The sequence below is a fragment of the Strongylocentrotus purpuratus genome, unplaced genomic scaffold (assembly GCF_000002235.5).
Source record: "Strongylocentrotus purpuratus isolate Spur 01 unplaced genomic scaffold, Spur_5.0 spur5_contig_858, whole genome shotgun sequence".
Taxonomy (NCBI): domain Eukaryota; kingdom Metazoa; phylum Echinodermata; class Echinoidea; order Camarodonta; family Strongylocentrotidae; genus Strongylocentrotus; species Strongylocentrotus purpuratus.
This window is the reverse complement of record NW_022145566.1, coordinates 1,622,012-1,638,360: the sequence shown is the minus strand read 5'-3', so window position 1 is coordinate 1,638,360 and position 16,349 is coordinate 1,622,012. Positions and strand designations below refer to the sequence as shown.

The window sequence follows — 16,349 nt, the reverse complement described above, 5'->3', positions numbered from 1 at the left end:
TCCGTCTTGTCTGACCATTATCATGATTATAAAAACGTTATCTGTCTATAGAATGATATTCATCCAAATCACCGTGCTCTCCATTGTTGATGTAATGAAGTGATGTTTTCAGGACGGGGAAGGAAAGTTGTCGATGTTATGACCAAATTTTGTTCAATACTCTGGACAAGTAGACTTTAGACCTTTTCATGTCGAGAAGCTGTATACACAATGTACTGCATACTTCATTTTCATTTTCTTCCTCTTTCTATACCCACAACAATGCAGATGTCTGGCCGAATGCCAATAATTTTCTCACTGTGTTTCGTACTCTCGTTAGTACATGACTTATACAAGAAATAATGCCAAGCATTTTGTGTATACATGCACTTACGAAAGTACGAATCACAATTAGAATTTATGCAGATATTGTTGAAATATATCTTTTGTGCCTCATATAGTTAATACCTATTACTCAATAAGCCACCTTACCTTCTGTTTTCTTTCAAAATATATTAGACACTTGACTTTTAAACCGAGGAATAGTGAGATGCAGCGAAATACAATAATATTCATTTTTTATCAAACTATTATCTTCATTTTTTCGTTCATCGAAGTTTATACGTAATATGATGATGATGAACCATCCCACCATCAGTTGGTTTATTTTCATATTTCCAGTATGATAGCAAAATGAACGATTTTAGAAAAAGTGATTCAGAGTTAATTAAACTTTTGTTTGTATTCCGAGAAGAAGAAAAATCAGAGAAACAATCACTGAATAATAATTCGAATCGGACAGTGAAAAAGAAAGCAATCAATTTTAAACACTTGAGATCATCATTGAATACTGATTGATTTGAGTGTTTAAATATTTATTTATTCATTATGACAAGAATTATGTCAGTTTAAGAATCCCCCTATTATGAGTGATGTATAAGCTTGTAAATCAGAACTTCCTATCACTATTAATATTATATCGCTAGTATTTATTTTTACAATCAGGTCCACTAATGTATAAAATGGTGTTTAGTTAACAGACGTTCAAGGCAATCTCCATACGCTATATCACATTGCCTTAGAAATCATGTACGTATTAGTTTGTACTGTTGCATATTTGAAAATATGACACACAAGCCTGGTTTTCTCAAGTGTTTGCGATCGTGTTAATTTATCTTTGATGATACTACTAACTATTATAGGCCTACCCTTGCAATATTATACCTGAAATATGAATCGGTGACGAAATCCCCATTTAAAAGCTGTCAGCTCTATTGGTTTTCTTTATTCATCAGCAGTGCCATATCCAATAATATTATTGTTGCTTTGCCCGATGACCCTCCTACAATACATTTGTTTGGCGAGGTCAAGGACAGTTAAAGAATTAGGAGATACACAAACTGGCAATTGTGTTGGCATTTTGGTTTACAAGAGTAGGCCTACAGGTATTTTTTAAAGCAAGTTTTCTTGATTTTCAGGAGAGGGGCATAATTCTTCGACGATGGGCAGAACTAATGATGCAGAATCAAGAAGAGCTAGCCAAACTGTTGACATCAGAAAATGTGAGTCATTCATTACTAAAGTCTATTATGTTCGCTGTTTGTTTGTTCAATCTGTTCAATTTGTTCTATCAATCATTAAACGTGTCATGATATTGACAAGGTACAGCTATACATGAATTTGTCTTCAGATTGTTTTTAAATCTTAATGTATTATTTTATTGATGATGGTAATCGCAGTCAAGGTCTTCTCTGAATATACCTAATATCCAATATGGAATGCGTGGGTTTGACCGAATTAGTTCATATCAAAATTCATATCAAAAGTTCAAAACCAAAACTGGTCATCATTCTGTTGGATTCAGACAAGTTGATTGCATGAGAAGCATTTTAAGATGAATGTACACTATAAGGGATTCTGGTTAGGCATGATATACTCTTTTCAGCATTATTATCTTGTGCCATGAATTGGAAGATACCTGGAATAAAACTGCAGTATATCTCTGTGACTTTTAAAGAAAAAGCACAAAGCTATACGGCCAAATATTATAATTGATCGACAATCATCATTTCAAGTGCATAAAACATAAGGGAATTCAACGGAGCAGGATCGAGTTTCATTTTTTAAACAATACTATTTTCCACATCGATTTTAGGGCAAGCCTTTGTCGGAAGCAATGGGTGAGATCGGCTATGCAGCATCTTTTAACGAATGGTTCTCAGAGGAAGCTCGTCGATCCTATGGTGATGTTGTCTCATCTCCAGTCAAGACAAAAAGGATGATATTCATTCGACAACCTGTAGGGGTAGCAGCTATGATTACACCTGTAAGTATAATACCTCATGAAACAAATACAGTCATGTACAAATATACTCTTCATCTTATATTATTGTCAGGTGCACAGGTGATCCAATTTAATGCTCCAGCGACAATTGATAGCTTTAGTTTCCTGAAGGTCATGAACGAGTGGATATGCCCTGCAAGTGCAAATATCACAATCAACCAATTGTTAATAAGGTCAAATTTATCTTTGGTTACACAACTTCCCGAACTGTTTACCTACCCCTGTACCGACCCTTGTACATACATCATGTTCGCCGTAGCTGAAGAACATTATACTGAAACTGCCAGTTTGATATTTGTATAATATTTTCAAAGTTACATCAAAGTCATATAATATGAGAGTATAATATACATAATAAATGAGCCTCCATAATAGAACGTTAGAGTCCATATAGGTAATAGTTAGCGAGGGTGTGATTTTGAAAGGATAAACGAGTTAGGTACCGGTAGTTGTTTTTAAAATCTTGTTTGCAACTCAACAAACAGAGCCTCTTAAAAGAGAAAGAGAGATAGAGAGAGAGAGGGGGGGGGGGGTGGGTTGGTTGGGGGAGGCATGTTCATAATATTATGGTTACCTCTGACTGACCTCATTTGCTTTAGAATGATTAGATCTGTTTATTAATATTTAAATGCATGTTTCTCTTTTTAATCCCTGGTAAACATGCATCCATCCCATTCACCTGCTATGAATAATGGATCTCAATGAATGGAATCCACTTTTTGCATACATTATTTGCTGATTAGTCGGGCAAGCCTCTGAAAAGCTTCATGATTGTCCAGAGAAATTTTGTTTAAAAAGTATGCATCAACGTAGTAAACTAGTCTCCTGTAAAATCATAGCTTAGAAGTTAGATTGCTAGGTTTGTGTTGATTACCGTTTCCCTGGTTTAATATTGTTCAGTTCCTTTCTTTCAACAACTACTGGAATACCAAATTGCTTTCCATACACCCTGTATTTCTCTTCCGAATTCTGAAATTATGTCACTGTATTATGTATGTGAAAGATCATCGCTTATCAAGAAAAGACAACAATAAAGCAAAGATCAATATTGATAGCTGTAAACCTATAGCCCCTGAAAAGAAAATATACGATTAAAAACAAATCGTTTCAGAATTTGTACTTTGATAATAAAATTACTGTTCCCGTTTTGTGTACATTATGTTTATGTTATTTGAATTGAAGCTCGTATGGTTTTAAAAAGGGTTTAAAAAGCAATTGGCAGAAGAACATTGTAAACATAGCCCATGAAAAGTAAATATACAAGTTCAAACAAAGCGTTTTACAAAACCCCCTTTTGCTCTCTACATGTTTATGTTATTTGAATTGAAGCTCTGATGATGAAACAAGTAATTTTATTCAGGTGGTAGTTGTCCGGGAATCGTGTGTAACATGTTTTCAAAAACGCCCGACTTATGACGTCTTTATGTAAATCAATAATCGTAATGATAACATATTGCTTATCACTCTGTAAATATGAAGAACGCCATGTCATTGTCAGCCTTATATTAGCAGTATATCCGAAGAGCTGGTATCTCTTTGGTATAGGCTATCTGAATACATTGAACTTTGTCACTATATTAAGGTATAACGTTCACTAAAGCTTGATATATAACATTTCAAAAACTAGTTTTGCGTTATTATACAATGGTTTTGAATTTAAGCTGACTCAAGCAATTTAAAACTACATGAATTACATACATAATTATTGGGGAGGGGGGCGAGGGAGGGGGGTGCGCGAGGGACCAATACTTTGGATTGTTTTTTAGAATTTAGCAGTCGTCGTCATAACTTTCATATGTGTAGTGGCAGATCTGATTTTTCTTTCTTTCTAAATTTGTATGATTTGATTAAATAATTTCATTAAGTTATCATTAAAATTTGTCATGTTGCAAGTTCTTTTTTTTCTTCATGAACCCTTACTGCATTAAGGGGGGGGGGGAGGGGTTCATTACAGTAAATCTATGTAACTCATGTTTTTCTAATTCATCATCACATATTTTGTTTCTCTTCTCCCTTCATCATATTATAGCACCAGTCAGATAATGCTTGGTAGCAATTTTTTTTTTTTTCTCAAAATTTCAGTGGAATTTTCCCAGTGCAATGATTACGAGAAAAGCTGCCGCAGCGATCGCAGCTGGATGCACGGTGGTCGTCAAACCAGCAGAAGATACGCCTCTGTCGGCGCTTGCCTTGTGTGAGGTATACCTGATTTACAACCTTTCATCTCTTTCGGTGGATATTCCTGTATCCTAAATGCAGAAGTCAATTGTTGCAGCTACCAATAACAATGGAGAAGTTCTCTTCAAAATTCTGAGAGTTCTTGATAGTTGTCAAATTGAAGGGTTATAAATGCAATTTGTTGAAACAGGGAGTAAAAATATCACCATGACAATAAACGTTTAGATAATAATATTTTGTCGTCACCATTAATTTTTGGCCGTCATCATTATCTACATTCATGACCGTATATTATTCATAATAAAACATTAAAGCTATGATGGTTAAGTACCGAATTTGTTCTTGTATATATTGTAGTTGGCCAACCAAGCGGGACTACCTGCTGGTGTGTTCAACGTGGTTCCATGTTCTCGATCCCATGCTGCAGACGTGGGAAGGGTTATGTGTGAGAGTCCTCTGGTGGCTAAGATATCCTTCACAGGTTCAACTCAAACTGGAAAGGTTGGTCTATGATATCATATTATAATAATAGGTACTCAGTTTTTGTATAGCGCTCATTAGAATCACTAAGCACTTCCAAACTTGGAGATTATTACCCGGCTTTAGCTGTGCTGCCATTGCGACGCTCTAGCATTTCAAAGAATAAATTCACGACAGGTACCCATTTACATCACCTGGGTTGAATGTGGCAAATGTAGATCAATGTCGTGGCAAATGTAGATCAATGTCTTGCCAAAGGACATTAGTGCCGCGGCGGGGCTCGAACCGTGGACTATATGCTCTTCCTTATGATTTTCTTTAAAATACAGGTGTGCTCAGGGACAGAAGTCTCTCTTTATAGATGAGCTAGGTGTACACACCTTAAAATCTCTGAGAAGCACCCCCCCCCCCCCAAAAAAAAACAACAACAACAAAAAAACACAACAACAACGAGGTCATCTATTTTTTGTTTTTATAAACACACACTACAAAAAATTGGGATGGGGGTCGCAATGGCTTGCGATCGTACCCATGGAAACCTCCTCCCTTGTGAAGGGTCTCATGTGCAATTTGCCATAAAAGAATCCAGTATAAGACGTGGACAGTCATTTAGGTAAGAATAGTCAAGAGCATGAAAGACAGTTAAACTTCTCTGGTATCACCAAACTTGTTCATTTGAATCGCTAAAAAGTGCCCCTTATAAAGCTTTTTGACATTGCCACTTTGATCTACTAAAAACTACTTTTGATAGTAAATGATATTGGAAATCAATAATTTCACGAAACGCACGAGCACTCATGGCGCGCGAAGCAATCATGATTTTGCAAATCAGTTATTTCACGAGGGGGCACGTGCAATATGTCGTCGTGCAGAATAGGGCCTAAACATGATTTTGGCAATCAGATGTTTCACAAAATGGCACATAGGAATGCGAACTTGAATTTCTTGGCGTTAGTGGCAAGGGGAATTCGTTTGTTTGTCGATTTATGTAACATAGAATAGGCCTACAATCACCTTTGTAGAGGTACTTTATATTTCCAATATCATAATTATACACTCTGCGCGCGAGAGGAGGTGCCGTTTTGTGGAAGAATTCTCAGGTCATTTAGCGTGAAGGCGTTATTTCACGAAATGACCCCTTTGTTTGCGGCATTGCAGTGTTTTCATATAGAGCAGATAATCGTATTATTTTAATGGATATAAAGAGTAAATTCTCCTCTTTCCTACCTTGCTAAGTCTGCAAATGTTGGTTCTTGCAAACACTTAAAAAAAGGAGCCTTTCATCGCATTTTTCACAGATCAAGTTCTTGCTGTTTTGCTGTGCGTGAGCCACTTCGTGAAATCATCGACGATTTTTACTTCCCAGCTGTCAGTAGTGACATTCATGCCTGCAGTTTCGACCAATCAGAGGCCTAGAATATTCATATGCGCTATATAATAAAAGTTATCCACTCTGACGTCACGATTATCAAAAAATAGAAGGGTTTGCTCTTCCCTTTATGTTTACACTGTTATGAATTCTCAAGATGAATATAAGCAACATTGTTTAAGGTGAGTGCATTCATCGTTTTAACATGCATGTTATTGTTAAGACTATAAATTTTTCTTTTATTTCAGATCTTACTAAAGCAGTCGGCAGATACAGTCAAACGGGTTTCCATGGAACTCGGTGGCAACGCACCATTTATTGTGTTCAACTCGGCTGATGTAGACGCCGCCGTCTCTGGCGCCATGGTCTGCAAATTCCGCGGGTCAGGACAGGTCTGAATGAACACAATTTTCTTTCCTACGTTAAACATTATTATTCCCCAGTGAAACATTTAATGGGATGTTCAACCAAATTGAGAGTCTTGTTACACAACTATTACTTGAAAGACAGAGGTTTACATGAAATATAGTAATACCTTTATGTCACGTTACAAAATGTAATTGGATGTGTACGGTTCCACTAGGCCTACCAAGAAATTTATTTGTTTTATTAATCATAAATTATTGCGATTTAAATATCAATTTTACGTATTCGGAAGTAGAAATCAGTATACGTCTTATGTTTTGCTTTTCTCCGCTGTGCATTTAATCATAATAATTATGTGGTCTATGAAGTGATTGTTTTGTGTTAACTGTAATTTATGTTTCATCCCCTATAGACATGCGTATGTGCCAACCGAATCTTTGTGCAAGAGGAGGTGTACGACGAGTTTTGTCAAAAAATGGCGGCTGAAGTCGAAAAATTGGTCGTCGGTGACGGCATGGACTCTAAAACAACACAAGGTCCTCTTATCAACGTGAAAGGGGTGGATAAGGTAGACGGCTTCATTCAAAGAATATAGAAAGAATTGTAGTTGATGAGATGTGAATCTTCTAGCTGACCTTTCAGGAATTCGATAACTATGTGAACAGAGTATTTCAAGAATTTCAAGAAGAAATGCAAGCTTTATGATAGTCCAAAGACATCAAATATTATATCAAAATATGGCCATGGCAAAATATGGCCACGGCGGAACAAACTTCCTTTAACACTGAAATATTTGACCTGGCATTTATTTACATTGCTTCTGTCACTATTGTGTCATCTTAGAAACATTTAGAGATAGTGAACTTTATTTTGTGACCTTGAAAGTCAATGTCGTATATTATGTCATCATGATAGGTTACCATTGTAAGTGACCTAGGCCTTATTGTGATGACAGAGTGTTTGCGGAATGTCTGCAATATAGTCTTGATCGTATTGTCCATACCATTGTTACTCCAATGCAAATAATACTGCACTTTTGTCGTTTGAAGGTCGAGCACCATGTACAAGACGCAGTTTCACATGGTGGGAAGGTTCTGGTAGGAGGCAAACGGCATGCTCTAGGCGGTAGCTTCTTCGAACCTACACTTATCCGAGATGTACCAACCGATGCTCTAGTTTGTAAAGAAGAAACATTCGGACCCCTAGCTGCAATCATTAAGTAAGTTTCTTGAGGCAGCATCCAGAATAATATGTTCTCCAATCTGAACGTTTGTTCCTTTGTGAAAGATGCCATTGAATTGTTATTTTAACAGATCTAAGTTGTCACATTGTCATCTCAATTTTCTTTTATGCTTCTCTTTTATTCCAAAACCAAATAAGTTGGAATTTGTTCTCTTATTTATAAAATAAACAGTGATAGTACTTGATGCAAAATCAAGCGCGAAATCCTTCCTTTTTTGTTGAAATATTTTTTCCACCAGTATGGCTATGATACCTGTGAAAAAACGCTCACGTTGCCTCATTTTTAGTCAGGGTTATCACTGTATTGCTGCAGCGGAAGGACTGCAGATGTTGTACTGGTCGCTTGCCTATGAACTTTTTTTTGCAACATATTTTGCAACGTTCAGAAGACATCGACTAACAAATCAATCAACAAAACAAGTCCTTCTTGGAATAGAATGTCTAGATAGACGGCACTATATAAATGCCTATCATTATCATTATTATTAAATCACATTCTCACAAGACCAGACAACATGCCGAAATTCCAGACAGCTATAGGATGAGAAGTACGGAAACCATGATGAGAAATCACAGTTCAGGTTGTGACATGAAATACCTCGTCAAGTTTCTCACATTTATCAACGTAGCCACGAGCATTCGAGCTGCATAAAATTACGGGCTATTAGTTCTCATTGTATATGTTTCCGATTGTTCCCACATTAAATAATAATAATACATAACATTTATTAGGCGCTTAATACTGATGTTTCTAAGCGCACAGTGTTCTGATTGACTTTCCTTCTCTCCATGCAGGTTTAAAACAGAAGCGGAGGTCCTGGCGATCGCCAATAGCACGCGTGTCGGACTCGCCGGCTACTTCTACTCCAACAACATCGGTCAAATCTGGCGAGTCGCCGAGAAGCTCGAAGTCGGTATGGTAGGCGTGAACGAAGGCCTTATCTCAACGGACATAGCAGCCTTCGGTGGCGTTAAGGAATCAGGAATGGGTAGGGAGGGGTCGAAGTATGGAATGGACGAGTATCAGGAAATCAAATACGTCTGCTTTGGTGGAATCTAAGCACGATCACCATCCAATCGCATTTCGTGTCGCTAATTTACTTCTCTGTGGTATATCGATTGTTATTGTTTGATTTACCTTCCTAGGATTGCCTGGAATAATGAATGAAATGTAAATTTACATCGAAATGTGTACTGCTTAATGGTGTGAAGTCTATTGCAAAAGACGGGTGACTTTATAGCTCTTCCATAAATGTGTCCATTAGCAATGGGATTGACCTTACATCACACTGAAAAATCTGATTTTGAATCCGCTTTGGGATTGTATTGTAATGATATCGATAAATAACTTCACCAGTTCAATCATTGATAATCTTAGTGAGAATACTATCGGTCATGAAAATAATATGAGAATTTAGGGGTACAATATTACTGGTCTCCCAGTTGGGAAAAGGCCAAATCGGACGCCAATCGTAGCGACGTCAGACCAGTGACCACGACTGTTCCAGATTTTTAAAGTCGATTTAGCCTTTTTCTCTAACTTCAAGGCAAGCTGTACTCGGCAAACTTTATTAGAAAGCACAGTGACGCAGATTTGTTTATAAATTATTGTTCACTTATAGTGGTTTTGTAATTTCCTTGAAAATCAGATGGCAATCAGATCGCGTATAGTATATGATGAGGGGGCTTCATAGATATATTGGTTGCCTGTCGTTCTTCCGAAGGTTTCGAAGGCTGCATGATATTTTCGAAGCATCAAAATTCCGAAAATGTAAAAGAGTTGGTAACCCCGAAGGTTTATATTTCCGAAAATGCAAGAGAACTGTATCGAAGGGTTTTAATCATCAAATTTATTTCATTTTCGGAATTACGAATCTTTAGATTTATGAACCCTATTTCATTTTGGAATTCCAAATCTCCAAAATTTCATCTTCGTGTTATGGGAAATATGTGTCTCTAAATTAGGAACCTTCGGTTTCGGAAAAAACGAGTAGGCCAAGATATATCGACGGATTAAGACATGATAGTGGGAATGGTTGTAATTCTGCTCCTCTTGCTATTTGTAAAACCTGTTTCATATGAAATCATTATCTGCTAATAATACTGTGTTTGTTTTATTTGGGTTTGTGTTGTATCATGCGGAATTCACGAAACATTGAAAAGCATGTTCATATTTGTACACATGTCATTGTCTGCCAACCATGAATAAACAAATACTATTTTTCGTGCTGTTTAAACTATTGGTATGGAACAAAAACTCTGGAAAGTAGGTGAAAGCTATTTACGTTCCAACGATATTATCAGGTACTAGGTTATATGGTTGAACAAAATAATCATTAATATGTTATATCTGATGCTCTTTGATTGTCACCATGAATTGATTAATCATGGATTTGTATAAACTATTTTTTATATTGATCTTGTTGTAAATTTTTGATATGTAATCGACATTTTTGTTCAATTGTTTTTGTGATTATTCACCCTAGAATGTATGGATTCTATGGAAGAATGAAAAACTGAAATCATGTTTATCGTTAAGTAATAATTGTTTGTCTGTATTGTCTCGGGATGACAAAACGTTCCTTTTAGTTCTTTCCTCTGATAAATACTACATGTTATCTACCAAAGTAGGTCTATGCACATTATTTTGGGCGATTACGTTACATTATTGTGGAATGAAACGGATTTCCAACGAACTCTGCGGTGGTTTTCTTGATAATAAACCGTTAACATGTGTAATCCCCAAACAAAACCATACAGCTAATCTTTGATTATTCATACTCCGTGTGGAATGATTGTTCATTATGCAGAACAAAAATGTTCTTTTAAGATTACAAAAAAGAGCTGTTATACTGATTATAATATAAATAACAAAGCAGTTAAATTAAAGTCAAATGTGGACAGGCATTTTTTTTTTCTAACATGTACTATGTTTGATTCTATTCACGGAACTATTGCTTCAATACGACGTGTAATTAAATTTAAATTTCAAATTGTTATTGATAGATTTGATTGTAATACAAGACTTGCCATTACTTTGAAGATTGTTAATCCGAGCCTTTTCTCGAATGTTTTAGAATAGCTTTGGATACCGCTAGATAAAATTGAAATGGTTTGCCATGTGTTATTCAAAATGCTACATCTACATGTAGTATTAATTACAAACGAATAATGAGAGATGTTCAAACGTGTACGAATTACTGAATTATTGGTGTAACGCAGCAACCATTTCCATGTCAATGATTTTTTTCTTGTATTCTCCACTAAGTTTCATACAAATTATTTCAGTTGCAATCAATTTCATTACACGATTAATTTTGTTATCGAATTCTTTGTGAAGGGGACAGAATCAATTTCTTTATTAACTATTTTTTCAATAATTTCATCAATATTCTATTTATGGTATTGTTAAGCCGTTCAGTCTCTGTAATTTGCTATTTGTAATTATTAACATTCTCATAATTTTATTTTCAATGTTTATTTGTGTTTGCCTGTAAACAGGACAAATATCCAGTTTTTCTCATTGATGTATTAATGCCAACTCATCAAAATTCAGATGTAAAACAGGATACATTGTGTTTATATCTGTAATTATGTATATTGTTATCCTGAATATATAAACATATTGATAAAAAATAAAAAGAAAAAAGTTATACAGATCAAGACATCGGTTGTCATTACGAAGGGTACTGTCTCTATAATTATATTCCCTTATCGTTGAGCTATATAAGTAAAAATAATTAAATAATTGATTTCCTTTTTTATAGTTTCCGGGATTAAGATTTATGAATGACATTAGTTAGAATTCAAAGTCGTTTGAAAAGACAGGACGATATACTGATCTGTTGGCACTCCGACGTGGGTTTATAACGCAAACGGTCTATACTGCCATAAATATACACAAAACCAGTGTCGTTCCTAATCCTGATCACACCTTGCAACAAGGGGCAGGCGTGGATCAAGGGGGGAGGCTGGAAAAAAAACGCGTAAAATAACATTAATTTTAGCTTATAAGTTAAACTAAAAATGATAATGCCCCCCCCCCCCCCCACCCCCTGGCAAAACAAAACAACAAATTTTTTTTTTTCAAATTTCGGGGGCCAAATGAAGAAAAAAATGTTAGTGCTCACTACCCCCCCCCCCACTGAGCCTAATATTGGTCGGTGCTTTTTTCAAATTTCGCCCCCCCCCCCCCCCCTCTACATCACAGCACATGATTGATATAGAAAGAAATAGAGGATGCATAAATCAATTATGGTGTATTAATCAAAATCACGTTGTAGATTATCAAACGAGCTGGCTGTGAAAGGATTCGAATGAAAGGATTTGTTGTTGCAGCATTCTGTGTACGTAATGCCGTACTGACCCTCCCCCCCCCCCCCCCCCCCCCCCCCCATTGAGTACATTGGTGACATCAATTTTTTCGACGTACTTGCGTGACATATGGCTCTATTTTATATTTGAATCTTATGAAAGAAAGTGCCTCCTTTTCAGGATCGTGTTTATAGTTAGCATGGGATCTACAAAGTAAACTGAGATATTCGATCATATTCGGGCATATTCGGAAGTAAGGTTAGGTCAAAATATGATTGTATACCTTTTCACTGTCGTTTATGTAATAAATACATGTACATGATGTTTCATTAAAGAGAAGGTTCATTGATTTAAAAAACTAACTTTAATGTCATTATTGCAAAGGTGACACTTTGGAAAATTCGAAGTAATAATTATTTACAATTACAAAACGCTTAGATACAGCCCTGACATCAGAGGCGGCCCTCCCGGGGGGGGGGGGGGGCAGTGCCCCCCACTTTTTCAGATACCCCCAAAATGCCCCTTTTTACATAGGAAAAGTGCCCCTTTTATTTTGTAAGAAGTGCCCCTTTTACATAGGAAAGGTGCTCCTTTTACTTTGACAAGTGCCCCTATTACTTAGTAAAAGTGCCCCTTTCCCCTTTTCACCTCTGACGAGTGCCCTTTTTATTTTTGACACGTGCCCCTTTTCCTTCGACATGTTCCCATTTTCCTTTGCAATAAATGTTCATTTTCAATTCTCATGAATCTTGAAATTATCTTGAATAAGTGCCCTTTTTAATCTCTAGTAAGTGCCTCTTTTCAGGTACCAGAAATGCCCCTTTTCACTTTTAATAAGTGCCCCCTTCACTTCTGATGATTGCCCTATTCAAAACTGAGAGGTGCTCTTTTTACTTTGACAACTTCCCTTTTTTTCCTTTGTAAGAAGTGCCTCTTCTCCTTTTAATAACTACCCCTTTTTTAAACTCGGATGAGCGCACCTTTCATTTTAACATGTGCCCCTCTTATTTTCTAATAAGTGCCCCTTTTCCTTATGATAAGTGCCCCCCCCCCCATTAAAAAGAGAGAGCTCCTTCCCCTTCTCATAACTCCCCCTTTCCCTTTCTAATAAATGCCCCTTTTCCTTATGATAAGTGCCCCCATTAAAAAGAGAGAGCTCCTTCCCCTTCTCATAACTTCCCCTTCCCCTTCTCATAACTGCCCCTTATAAACATCTGAACGGTGCCCCCTTTTCATTCAACAAATGCACATTTTCCTTTATTATAAGTACCCCTTTTACATTTTCATAAATGCCCCTTTTCATATCTGGTCAGTGCCCCTTTGCAACTCTGATAATTCCCCTTTTAATAATGATACGTGCCCCTTTTCCTTTCTAATAAGGGACCTATCCCCTTTTCACCTCTTATAAATGACCCTATCAAAATCTGATGGGTGCCCCTTTTCCGTCAACAAATGCCTATTTCCCATTTTCGTAAACGCCTCCTTTTCATCACTGGTGAGTGCCTCTTTTCAAGTGAAAAAATGCCTCATTTTCACCTCTTATAATTATCCTTTGTACTTATACACGTGCTCCTTTTCTTTTCTAATAAGTGTTTTATCCCTTTCGATAATTGTCCCCTTTTCATGTAATCATTAAACGTGCCCCTTATTTGAAGCGACTAAGAGCAGTTTCCCCCAAAGTTCGCTCGCTGCGCTCGCTCGCATTTAAAGATTATATAATTATGTTACTTATCAAAGGTCTTTTCAGTCTTCCGTTATGAGAATGTGCTTATAACCCCATCACGATTGGCTTTTCCTCTTTATAAGATGTAATTTTTCGCACTGCGACCTCACAGATCTTTAAAATTTTTCTCGCTCGCTTCGCTCGCTCGTAAATTCATATTCAGACATCACACCCAACTGTAAAGTTTGATGCTTAAGCGATATCTTGTATGATGTATGAATAGAAAAAAATATTGAAATCATCCCTGATAATGTAATCACAATGTAGGGTATATACCAATGTCTAAAAATTGTATATTTTCGCTTTGAGATTTCACACTGTAGGTGCCCTTTTTTTTCCAGAAAGTGCCCTTTTTTGTTGGTGCCCCCCCCCCACTTTGAAAGTCGCTCGGCCGCCCCTGCCTGCCTCCGTTCGCTGCTGAGATATGACGTTACATGTTGAACATGATGTGCACAAGCAGACGATGTTCCATGACATCTCACACAATTTCAGTGCCTGTTTTGTCATCTTTTCTTCAGTAATTTCTCTTACTTCAATGCCCTCAGGCGAAATGTTTAATCTATTGCCTCACTCTAAACCCCGTGCATGGTATTATTTTGATGAAAAATGCAAGGATTAACAACAAAAAAAGGAATCCGTCGCTTGTAAACAAAATGACGCCATTGTATTTTCAGCTGCTTACACCGCGGCATGTTCGGCGTTTTAAGAGGGAACAAATGACGTCCATGCTATCATTCCGGAGGTTTTTTAATCTGAAATTGTGGTTTCTTTGATTGCTCATTAACTCCTATCCTGTGTATTTACAAACAAAATAATTTAGTTATCAGAATGGGGGTCATATCCCTTTTTGAATGGTGTAAAATTCCAACACATTTATATACACTAAACTCATTATAATTTGAGAAATAAAAGCATTGCAATAATATGTTCATTCTTTATGGGATGTCGTCTGCTTGGGCAGGGTTTGTTCATATTGTGACGGCATTAAAACATCGTTATTTTCCGGCGAATCTCTTGCATATCCCAGACGCTATGGAGGTTGTTTTATTTGTATTTTTTATAAATCACCCGATATGTAGTTAACCTAAAACTTGCATGATGGCTATCTGTTAGCATACCAGTTTCTAGTAATACGATATTTGCCATCAGGGGCGTCGCCAAAGGGGGGTGTGGGGGGGGTGCGACACCCCCCCCCCCCCACCTGTCAGGATATTGTCGGTAAAATTGCGCTGCCGTCGGGAAAAAGAGAAAAGGGGGAGGGGAAAAAAGAGAGGGAAAAAAGAGAGGGAAAAAAAGAGAGGGAAAAAAAGAGAGGGGAAGGGAAAGAAAAGAAAAAAAGAAAAGGAAAAGAAAAGAAAGAAAGGAAAAGAAAGGAAAGAAAGGAAAAGAAAGGAAAGAAAAGAGAAGAAAGAAAGAGAAAAAAGAAAAAGAGGGGGAGAGCAAAGAAAGGAAAAGAAAGAAAAGAAAGAAAAGAAGAAAAAGAGTGAAAGGGAAACAAAAGAAACGGGGGATGAGAGAGAGGAGAGAGAGGGGAGGTAAGAGTCTGAGAGATGAGGAGTGGGAGTAAAAGAGAAAAAGGGGTTGTTGGGTGGAGTCGTCTCGTCGAGGGAGCAAGAAAGACACGGGTAAATATGTTGCTGTGTCGGGTCAGCTGTGTCGGTATTCTTGCTCGATCCTCATCAATGCATAAGTTTGAAGTCGGTGAGATGTATATTGTCGGTCGGCCGACAAGTTTTTTTCCCTACGAACTGCGACTTCTTATCCGCTGTGACGACTTCGAGAGTGACTACAACCACAATACTTGTATTTTCTCGAAGTTTCACTTTCCTATAATATCAGCTAAAGAAATCAGTGGTTTAAAATTTTCGGGGAAACTAAATTCAAACAAGGTTTAAGAGTCAACAACGGTACGACGAATCATTTTCCTTTCTTTATATTGTGATGAAACGCCAAAAATTCCGCGCTTCGCGCGGAAGGGGAAACTTCATTTAGACGAATCGAGAACGGTACAACGAATCGTCTTCTTTCTCTAATAATTTAAGGAAACGTCAAAGCTTCCGCGTTTCGCGCGAAAGTGGGAAACTGAATTCAGACAAATAGGGCTTACTAAAAGTCGAAAACGTTACAACGAATCGTGTTCTTTCTCTAATAATTTGAAGAAACGACAAAGCTTTCGCGTTTCGCGCGAGAGGGGGAAACTGAATTCAGATGAATAGGGCTTAATAATAATAAGATTCGAAAACGGTACGACGAATCATTTTCCTTTCTTTATATTGTGATGAAACGCCAAAAATTCCGCGCTTCGCGCGAAAGGGGAAAACTTCATTTAGACGAGTCGAGAACAGTACGACGAA

At 37.0% G+C, this 16,349-nt stretch overlaps 1 protein-coding gene across 1 annotated transcript in view; it reads left to right on the top strand.

The window, feature by feature from the left end:
* The window catches only part of LOC584281 (glutarate-semialdehyde dehydrogenase), a 33,371-nt gene extending 21,760 nt beyond the window's left edge, over positions 1-11,611 (top strand). Inside the window, exons 3-10 of the mRNA XM_030997527.1 lie at positions 1,458-1,541; positions 2,135-2,305; positions 4,406-4,522; positions 4,859-5,002; positions 6,599-6,742; positions 7,129-7,284; positions 7,766-7,935; positions 8,754-11,611. Of these exons, the coding sequence (XP_030853387.1) occupies positions 1,458-1,541; positions 2,135-2,305; positions 4,406-4,522; positions 4,859-5,002; positions 6,599-6,742; positions 7,129-7,284; positions 7,766-7,935; positions 8,754-9,018 (1,251 nt within the window). The 3' untranslated portion in view covers positions 9,019-11,611. The remainder of the gene's footprint in view (positions 1-1,457; positions 1,542-2,134; positions 2,306-4,405; positions 4,523-4,858; positions 5,003-6,598; positions 6,743-7,128; positions 7,285-7,765; positions 7,936-8,753) is intronic.
* The last annotated feature ends 4,738 nt before the right edge of the window (positions 11,612-16,349 follow it).